At 42.4% G+C, this 11,261-nt stretch overlaps 1 protein-coding gene across 2 annotated transcripts in view; it reads right to left on the bottom strand.

Annotated features, from left to right (window-relative positions):
* Positions 1–11,261, bottom strand: part of LOC147029669 (enhancer of polycomb homolog 1-like) — a 116,066-nt gene that overhangs the window by 62,787 nt on the left and 42,018 nt on the right. For both annotated transcript variants that reach the window (XM_085872889.1, XM_085872890.1), the window contains exon 4: positions 8,926–9,129. In XM_085872889.1, the coding sequence (XP_085729015.1) occupies positions 8,926–9,129 (204 nt within the window). The remainder of the gene's footprint in view (positions 1–8,925; positions 9,130–11,261) is intronic.

Here is an 11,261-nt window from a genome sequence, read left to right as displayed (position 1 = left end):
TTTGTGATTATTTAATGGAGCACAAGACAAAAGTGTGATGGTGATAATTGAGAGAGATAGACACAGTGAGATAGAGACTGCTCGAGAGAGAGAGAGAGAGAGAGAGAGAGAGAGAGAGAGAGAGAGAGAGAGAGAGAGACAGGAAAAAGGGGGAAGATATATACCAGAGGTAAGCCTGGTGTTGGCTTAGTGGTTAGGGTGGCGGCTTGGGATCCCAGGGTCCTGAGTTCAAGCCCCGTTGGCTGCTGAATTAACACCAGGGGGTTGACTCAGCCTGTCATCCATCTGAGGTCCGCGAAGTGAGTACCAGTATACTGGTCCCGGTGTAGCCCCGGTTAGAATAGGTGTACCATATCCCTGTGTGTCGTAAGAGGCGACCAGGGTTGGCGTCAGGAAGGGCATCCGGCCATAAAACATTGCCTCAAGAAAAAGCCAAACCCCTGCACAGCAGGGAAAAATGGCTGTAAAAACGGTCATATATACCAGAGGTGAGGTGTGGGTGGAGGGAGAGTTGCAGATAGATAGAGACCGGGTGGAGATATGTATATATGGACAGATACATAGATACAAGGAAAGATAGCGTCAAGATGACAAATATATAGACAGAGAGATAGAGAGCCTGGGGGGGGGGGGGAGAGTGTTTTGCATCAAATCACAACACAAACCGCGGGAAGACCTTTTAGAGCGCTGACCATGACACATGTACATGCACAAAAAGCTGTAGGCAAATGTCTGCACATGGCAGCACTCAGAATAACCCAATCACATCATCCCCTACCATGCAAATCTCGTAAACACGCACATAACCCGATTCATTTTCACCAATCAATGCCTTGCCGGGCATCAAAATGTTTCAAATTGTGAAAAAGGTGCACGCAGTAAGTTTTCAACCCTACCAACATTTACAAGCATCAGAGGAAGCTGCATTTGCACGCACGTACATGTCGGCCTTTCAGTGCAGGGACGCCAATTACAAATGCAGTTCAAGTCGCGTGGACGTGGTTTTTTGTTAATCGTTTTGCTGCAATTCAAAATGTTGGCTCATGTTTTCGTCGAAAATAAATAAATTAATCCCCATTTTAATATTTGCCCTGTGGTCCTGTTTCAAATGCAATGACATACAAATAAACCAAATCATTTGGAGAGCTACCAACTGGTTGGCGCAGTGAAATAGGAGTCGGTTAGATCGCCGTGGCCTCTTTTATCCACCGATTGCAGAGTTACATTTGATGGTCTTGACCATTGAAGGGACAAAAAAATTCAAAAAGTCCAAATTATAATTGCAAGGCCCGCTTTCATGGGCATCAGCAAAGTGGCCATTTTCGGCCAGCTCATTCAGAAACTACACGGCAAACCAACCAAGAAGATTTGAAGATTCATTCAACTTTCGAGATCATTTCTGAAATTCAATACGCACACATCTTGTTCATTCACAGGACAACATCAACAACAACAACAACAACAACAACAACAACAACAAACTTTCCGTCTGCTTCTGAGGTATATGTAGGTGCCCTGTATTAATTTCAGCATGCCGATTCCAAATCTGAAGTCAGCATTGACTCAGCACGTCAGGATTTTTGGTAACAGAAAAATGACATCTTTCAGGCATTGTTTATTAAAATAAATAAATTAATAAAATCAAGCTCACGTTGTACAATATAAACACATTGTTCAGGGTGTTCCAAAAAGATCCGGACAAATTTGGTTATTAATATATTTGGAAGCACAAATGATACAACGATACCCTTTGGTTTATATGATACAGAAGCTCATAAAGTTTTGTGCACACCATCAATACACTTCAATGTGAGCTCAGTTTGTCACGTGCAGGACATCAAGGCGGTACACGAGTTCTTGCCATGTTCGGCTCAGCATGTTTGCGTCCACCGGTGTGCATGCAGCTGTGATCCGAGAATGAAGATCCTGCAGGTTTTCCACCTTGGTGTTGCAGCCAATATCTTTAAGAAACCCCCACAAAAAAATATAAAAATATATATAATCAAGGGGGCTTATGTGTGGTGATCGTGGGGGCCAGGTGGTTGGTCCATCTCGGCCAATCCAGCGACCTGGAAATTTTTCATTCAGGACGGCTCGAATGACTCAGGCCAATGAGAGGGCGTGCCATCCTGTTGAAAAATGACATCGCGTTGCAGGTGTTCAATCTGCGGGAAGGCGAATCCTTCGCTTGTTGTTCATGTAAATTGTTGAGGTCACTGTATCTTCCGCAAAGAAAAACGGACCCACCAAGCGATCCTGGAGAAGGTCACACCACACGTTGACCTTTGGATTGTCACGTACGTGTTCAAATGACCACATGGGGGGGTTTTCAGAAACCAAGATCCTCACATTGTGCCGGTTGACCTTCCCTGATACATGAAAGCAAGCTTAGTCTGTGCACATGACCTTTTTCAGGTAATCTTCGTCATCCTCGATGCGACTGAGCATTTCCAAGGCAAACACCTTGTGTTTGGGTCTGTCATTTGGTTTCAGTTCCTGCAGGATCTGCACCTTACAGGCATAAAGCTTCAGTCTTTTATGCAAAATCCTGTGTTCAGTGGTGGTTCGTCGTCTCAGTTCTCTGGATGCGCGTCGGTTTGATTTTCTGGGACTTTGTTGAAATGATTCACGTACTCTTTCAACGTCTGCTGCACTTGTGCTTGGTCGACCGATACTTTTCTGTATCTGACAACTTCCAGTCTCCTGAAACCTCTTATACCACTCTATGATACTTGTCCGCGATGGCGGATTCCTTCCGTACTTTGTATGGAAATTACGCTGAACTTGCGTGTTGGATCTTGTCTCGATGAACCATTTGACGCACTGAGCTTTCTCCTGTGGAGTCGCCATTTTCTTTTACATTAAACCACCTGACCTGAAAATATAGAAAACTTTATGAGTTTCTGTATCACATAAACCAAAGGGCATCATTGTGTCATTTGTGGTACTCAATATATTAACAACCAAAGTTGTCCAGTCTTTTTGGAACACCCTTTATAATGTACAGTAACTGTTAACCACAAATCGAAGCACATTGAACAACCTAAACACATTGTATAAACCACACATTAACTGTTTGGAAATGCTTTAAGCATTGCTTTTATGCTTGTGAATGGCAGTGGTTTGTCTCTGAAGAAACCAGCAGGAGTCCCCCGACATGTCGGGATTGAAACATCCCTGATAGACATCGGTACAATGGAGACGCACTTAGTGGAACCTCTCCACCATGCTCACACTCGTAGCACCAAGGTTGGCTGGGAAGAAATCTCCAAATGTGAATGCAGAAAATGCAACTTCAGCGACATACGGAAACCCATTTCAAAGGCCTTCATCACATCTTGAATCATTTCAGCAAAATGGCCTGCTGTGGTTCCCCAGGAAATTGTGGACGACCAGTATGAAAGTCACCCATGCAGACAACTCCAGTAGGTTCAGCTTCGCCCTGGAAGGCTGGATCAGACAATAAATCACGAATTTGTGGTCCAATAAATATTCCAGCCTTTAATTTGACGTCAGTTAAAATAAAAATAAAAAATCGTCAGAATGAGGCCATTCACGTCAGTGCAGAAGCACACGCGATTCTCCATCTGGTAGAATGCTGTCAAGCTATCATGACGTTCACGGAACCAAGAGATTTTTGTGCCTTCTGCAAACAAGTTCCACTCTTGCGAACCCAACAATTCTGCCTTTTGCTCGAGGTCCCCGACAAGGTCATTTCACTCTTCCAGGTTGATCAGGTGAGGTCATTTCACTGACTCCAACTCTGCTGATTTGTACAGCCCAGAATAATCAGTATCATCACTATGATCATCACTTTCGATGTCAACAGCTACTGGTAGAACGGGTACGGGATTGTCCTCGTCATGTAGCACAGGTTTTAGTGCTGACTTGCAATCTGGATAAGTCATCTTGATTTTGTTTTTCTATGTGAAACCAGCCACTTTAACCATGCAGAAGTAGCTCCTGCCACACCATTAGGACAGCGAATGGCTGTCCGATTCCCATTAAACCATTATGTCAGTCCGTAGTCCGTACGTGTCAGTCCGTACAAAGAATGCAACACATGTGTGGTGCCCATGTATTGTCTAGTCTTGGTTGTATGTGACCTTGAGACGATTGGTTACGTTTGTCCGTTGGTTACGAGGTGTATACTTGGCACATACATAGCAAAAGCAGTTTGCACTGTTCACACATTCGTCTATTTATATCAATCTGAAATATAACTAAGGGCACTCGGTAGAGCACATACCTCCGCCACGCAATCAATGCCTGATCCACGAGAACATATCAGGCCCAATACATTTATTTTTGAAATATCATACAAAATATTGTTTTCGGCCCGATCTCTCAATGGTGAAGAATCGCTATGACAATTAAATAATTCTCGTATCCAGATCCGGATTCGGATCTTCACGACAATCAAATCAATTCGTCCTTGTCACACACCCAACCTGTCCACCAAGTTTCGTCCGAATCGGTCCACAACCTTTTGAGATATCATGCTATATATTGGTTTAGCCCAATCTCACAATGGTGAAGAATCACATAAAAAAATTTATCGGATCCGGATCTGGATTCAGATCTTCACCAAAATTGAACCAATTGTTTCTTCACACACCCAACGTGAACACCAAGTTTTATCTGAATGTCTGAATCAAAGACAAAGGGACGTCCACAACTTTTTGAGATATCGTGCTATATATCATTTTTGGCCCTTTCTCTCAATGGTGAAGAATCACTTTAAAAATTCTAGTATCCAGATCCGGATCCAGATCTTCACCAAAATCTAATCAGTTCGTCCTTGTCACACACCCAACCTGTGCACAAAATTTCATCTGGATCTGTCCACCACTTTTTGAGATACCCTTCACACAAACAAACAACTAAACCAATGTCACCTGCAGGGTGACCCATATCTTGCCAAAAGGTGACCACGTGTGACTTCTTTAAGGTCACACTGAGGTGAACAGAGCTGCTATCCACCAGGAGCGACTCCTTGAGGAATATCTGCCTACGAGAGATTCCGATGAGAATCGTTCTACAGAGTAACCATGAAAAATATGCGTTTGCCTCATAACGTCACCAAATGACATCATGATGTCTCAAGCTTGACATATCTAGAAAGCATATCATCGAGGTGTTCAATTTGAGGTACTACACGATATGGTTCCTAAAACTTGAAAATTTGACCTTGGGGTCAAATATGTTTGACCTGAGGCGCTAACCATGAAGATCAAGGCCAATCGCCACCAAAAATGAATCAGCTGAGCGCCAGACCATGAACTATATTCCCATGAAGTTTGAAAACGATCCGATCAAAATTACTCAAAAAATAAGGGTTTCGTCGACTCCCCTGATTTGCGACAAAGTGACCTTGACCTTTGACCTTGACCTTCAAAATTTTATGCGCTGAAAGGGACCTCTATAGGCCTCTGATATGTGATGTTAGAAAAATTTCCAATGATAACTGTGCTCTGCAGAATTTTTTTATACGTGATTACAAACAAACAAACAAACAAAAAACAAACAAAAAAAAAAAAAACACAAGCTGACTAACATATCTTGCAAAAACTTCGTTTTGGCAAGATAACAAGATGTCATGCAGAGCACGACACTTGCATAAGCCATAAAACAAATTTGATCTCAACAAGCACGAATGAGCTAAGATCCTTGTCCTCTTAATGATGACGTCATAAAAACGAATATGGCGTCATTGTGAAGCATCAGGTTTGCGATAAATTATCTGTGCTAATGCCCGGCTTGATTCCCGCAAACAAAATTCAAACAGCTTGCCTAGTTTCGGAGATAATGGTACAGGCGATTTCCATTAGCGGCGATATTATGAAGTCAACTTTTTTTCTGGGAAGAGTTTCCAAAATCGGAGATGGTTAGGGCCCTGTCACACCTTGACGTTTTAGCCAGCGTATGGCAAGGTCTCAAAATGTATGTAAAACGCTGGCGTACGCTGAACTATTGATGTTTTTTTTTAAGTTTTGGGCATATAATAACGTGTTGAACGTATGCATAACGTATTAGTAACGTACACAGAACGTTTCAATCACATATAGATAACTTATACCAACGAATGCTGAGCGTGTTGTCGGCGTTCACAACCTATGCCCAACGATAGTCTAACTTATGTATAGCACGCGGCAGCGTATCGCCGACGATCACGTGGCGTAGAATATTAATAGGCTGCGGCTCGACGATTCAAATCATAACCACACTAGACATCGAAGTGTCAACATCACCGTCATTCCGAAGAAAAAAAAAATTAAAAGAAAAAAAAAACCAGGGAGTCTGGAACACTGATGCTAACCATTACCTTGACGTGTTTCGACTTATGAGTAACGTACAAGTAACTTGTGTGGACATATGTCAACGATCGCATAACGTGCCAACAACACGTTACTCATACGTTAGAAATAAGTTTCGGGTATGCTAAACATTACCTCGACGTTTTTCGACTTATGAGTAACTTACAAGTAACGTCCGTCGACGTGTGTCAACGATCGCCTACAACTTATGGCCAGCATTATGCGGAATGTGCGAGTTATACGCTGGCATACGTCGGAAAATTTCAAGCATGGAAAATTTGTCTAACACCTCGGTGTACTACGACGTATGCCAGCGTACAAAGACGTATGCCAGCGTTCTCTTAACATATACAAACTTACCCATAACGTATTCGACGTGTGCCAGCGCTTTAGCCAAATTTTGCATACGTCAGGCATACGCTGGCTACATCGTCAAGGTGTGACAGGGCCTTTACTGCCTGCGCGTGGGCGTTCTGCATATACATGGCAAGTTTCACGAAGATCCAATGAAAACTCTGGGTTGTGAAACAAAAAATGTCAAAAAATAGGAATGACATCATTGAAATTGATATGACGTCATAGTGATGCATCATATGTGCGGTAATTCATCTCTGCTAATGCCCTGTTCGATTCCTGCAAACAGCATTCAAAAAGCTTGCCTAGTTCGAGCTAATTTTTTAGGCGATTTCCATTAGCGGAGATATTTTGACGTCATAACTTTTTTTTATAGGAGGCATTTTCAAAATCGGAGATCGTTACTGTCTGCGCAGGGAATTTTTACATATATACGTCAAGTATAAGGAAGTTTCGATGAAAACTGTAGGCTGTGAAACAAAAACGTCCACAAGAACAACAATGTGAGTAAGACTTAGAGATCCTCCACGAGGATCTAAAAAAAATTGGTGGTTGAATTCATTGACCTGAAATATAAATCCTCTTCAAATTTCAAGTCAATCGGATGAAAATTGAGGATTTTAGAAAAACCACCTTCGTTGTTAACCGTTGGGCCGATGTTGACCTTTTGACCGCAACAACAAGAGGTTTCTTCCTTATGACAAACTCTACCAGAGGTTTCGTGAAGATCAGTTTAAAATTGTGAGCTGCAGGCGACAAATAGACAAACAAAAAATAACAAAATCGACTAACCAATATACAGTGCTTGAAAAATCTTTGATTTTGCAAGTAACAGACAGACAGAAAAAAGGGTGAAAACATAACCTCCTTCACCTCCGGTGGTAGAGGTAATAATATTAAAACATTATATTATTATAATGTTGAAGTCCACAGCATGAAAAAGAAACACTCAAAATACATGACATTGGATTTCCAATTTTTTTCTGGAACTAAACATCCTTACGTGCTGTGGGTTAAATCCGATTTCAGATTCAACATCAGCATCACATCAACATATTAAAATGTCTGAGAGACATACTTTTATCTCAGGAGCAAATTTGTTATTGTCCAGTGAATTATTAGAATGGTGCAGATGACAAAATAAAGCATGTGATGGTGGAAGTACGAATGATTCATTCGAGGAAATTGTTTTTTTGTTTTTTTTTATCCCCTGTATCTCTTCCCAAGACTCCACAACACTTGAGCTTTAGCTGTGGTAATGCACACACCTCCTACACACCTTCTGTGACTTGTGATGGCTTGAGAGAATGCCTCACGCAGGGTGAAGTTAAACACTTTGAGGAGTTTTAAGTTTTAAAACCCTGTATTTACATCAAACTCATTCGACGAGACTCCGTGGTGTTGTGGTTAGCGTGTCCACTCTGAGAGTTGGAGGACAGCGGTTCGATCCCACCTGTGGCCGCGTAAAACCAAATACTTCAACAATGGCTCTTTAATTAACACTCAACGTTTCGAGGATAGAGCACGGACAAACCCCGGTAGATTGTCATTCCCCTGGGGTTGCAGTGGGTTGGAGGAGGGGGAGGGGGAGAGCGAGGAGCAGGGACTGGGGGGGGGAAGGGGGGTAGGGGGAGGGGAAGATTAGTGTGCGAAGGTAGATGTATTCAAAAACGGCTCGTTGGCTACAGAGATAGAAACATCAAAAGAACACATCACAGGCACCCAGGGTCCTCCATGGAAGTAAAGTCCCCCAAAGATCCCGCTGTGTTTGTCTGAAGTCAAGTGTGGTGTTGTATAATGTCTCTGTTTGCCAATAACAGCGACTCCATGCGATGGACCTACAAAAATAAAAACTCCATTTTGATCTTTGCTGCTATTGCGGAGGAGGTAATACAGGAAAATATGTAAATCTTGTAAAGTAGAGAAAAAGGTGACGGATGTAAAACGCAAAAAACAAATGGGGAGAAAATAAATGGTGGAGAGTGGGGGGGAGGGGGGATTAATATTCTGCCACATTTTTGCAATGTAAAGACATAAGCATCATGCTAAGCCCTGCCCACCTCCAACAATGGGAGCAGAAAACTGTTTGAACGCAGCTTGTCCAAATGACAACTCAGTGTGCCGACACAGAGCTGAAGTTTTGTAGTATTATGAACAATGTTATTGTGAATCAAAAACCCAAAAAGACAACCTACAAATATGCCATTGGGATGTGCAAACAGGCACACAAGCCCCAAAAACCAATCGGCCGTACCTTCCGCGTTTGCATTTTCTCAGTCCGCCGTCGGAATGCCACGTAAGGATTGTTTGAGCCGGCATTGTTCTTGTCATGTCGAAGCGTCGATATAAGGAGATCACTCGAACATCGCCGCCTCTTCCGCCACCAATGCTCAAATACCTCTCGAATCAGTTGCTCTTCACCAGATAGCAACAACCGAGCCTCCATGAGTGTCACCAACTGAGACAAAGGGACGATAAATAAGGTGAAAACTATTGGAGGGCTTGAGGAAAATCACAGAAATGAGAAAAGGAGTTTGAAAGATAATTGCAAAAATAAGGAATAAAGACTCCACAAAAATAAGACTTCACCAAACAACTGAAATGTGGTCAGAGGCTGTCTACAAATGTACACAATTACGAGAACAGGTGAGAGGGGGGAGAGCATGGGTCAAAAATGTGTAAACGGTCATGCAGGAAGGTGAGGTTGGGGGACACAAGATGGGGGGCACAAAGAAGGATTTACAATTGGCGTACAGTGCCTTAAGAAACGATTCACACCCTTCCGAGTTCTGTCACATTTTGTTGTGTTACAGCCTGAATTGAAAATGGATTAAGTTTAAAAAAATTGTCACCAATCTCCACAAAACACATCATAACAAAGTGAAAACATGTTTTTGTAAATGTTTACAAATTAAAAAATGAAAAGCTGAAATGTCTTGAGTCAATAAGTATTCAACCGCCCCCCCCCCCCCACCGAGTCAATACTTTGTAGAAGCGCCTTTGGCAGTGATTACAGCCTCGAGTCTTCTTAGGTATGTCTGTATCAGCTTTGTACATCTGGATTTGGGGATTTTCTCCCATTCTTCCTTGCAGATATGCTCAAACTCTGTCAAATTTAATGGGGAGCGTTGGTGAACAGCAATCTTCAAGTCTTTCCACAGATTCTCAATGGGATTCAAGTCTGGGCTTTGGTTGGGCCAATAAGGAATTTCACATTCTTGTTCTGAAGCCATTCCAGTGTTGCTTTGGCTGCATGCTGGGGGTCATTGTTCTGTTCAAACATAAATCTTTGCAGCAATCTAAGGTCTTTTGCACTCTGAAGCAGGTTCTCCTCAAGGATTTGCCTGTATTTGGCTCCATTCATTGGTCCCTCTATCCTTACAAGTCTCAAAGTCACTGCCGCTGGAAGCATCCCCATAGCATGATGCTGCCACCACCATGCTTCACGGTAGGGATGGTGTTGGATGGGTGATGACATGTGCTCGGTTTCTGCCAGACATAGTGCTTTGCATTCAGGCCAAAGAGTTCAATTTTCATCTCATCAGACCACAGAATCTTTTGCCTCATGCTCTGAGTCTTTCACATGCCTTTTTGCAAACTCCAAGCTTGCGTTCATGTGCCTTTTTCTCAGGAGTGGCTTCTGTCTGGCCACTCTCCCATAAAGCCCAGATTTGTGAAGTGCTGCAGAGACTGTTGTCCTTCCAGCAGGTTCTTCCATCTCAGCCAATGTACTCTATAGTTCTGTCAGAGTGGTCATTGGGTTCTTGGTCACCTCCCTGACCAAAGTCCTTCTTGCATGGTTGCTAAGTTTGGTCTGACGGCCAGCTCCAGGAAGAGTCTGGGTAGTTCCAAATTCTTCCCATTTCCTAATGATGGAGCTCACTGTGCTCTTAGAAACGTTCAACACTTCAGAAATTGTTTTATTCGCTTCCCCAGATCTATGCCTCCTCACAATTATATCTCAGAGTTCTATGGACAGTTCCTTTAACTTCATGGAAGTCTTTCTGCTCTGACATGCACCATCAACTGTGGGACCTGATAGAGAAAGGTGTGTTTCTTTATAAATCATGTCCATTCAATTGAATTGGTCACAGGTGGACTCCAATGAAGTTGGAGAAACATCTCAAGGATAATCAAAGGAAATTGGATGCACCTGAACTCAATTTAGAACATCATAGCAAAGGGGTTGAATACTTTTTGACTCAACACATTTCAGCTTTTCATTTTTCATGAATTCTGTTTTTTTTATTTCTAAAAACACGTTTTCACTTTTTCATTGTGGGGTATTTTGTGTAGATCGGTGATAATTTTTTTTTATTTAATCCGTTTAAAATTCAAGCTGTAACACAAAATGTGACAAAAGTCAAGGGGTGTGAACACTTTCTGAAGGCACTGGCATAAGGTGTGTACGTGCATTTTAGTTATTCCGATCATCGGGAATAAGAAATCAAAATTACAGAGACGCGTGACTGGATAATCAATGCCAGATAAATCCATTCTTGAACCTCAAAGCAAGTGGTGGAAAAACCTCATCTATATAATGAATGTTTCAGGCTCAAGGAAGCAATATGCAATGCATTTAAGACCTTC

Source organism: Eptatretus burgeri, chromosome 3 (assembly GCF_056783735.1).
Source record: "Eptatretus burgeri isolate ZD-2024b chromosome 3, Ebu_testis_v1, whole genome shotgun sequence".
Classification (NCBI taxonomy): Eukaryota; Metazoa; Chordata; class Myxini; order Myxiniformes; family Myxinidae; genus Eptatretus; species Eptatretus burgeri.
This window is presented reverse-complemented; position numbering and strand designations above follow the sequence as displayed.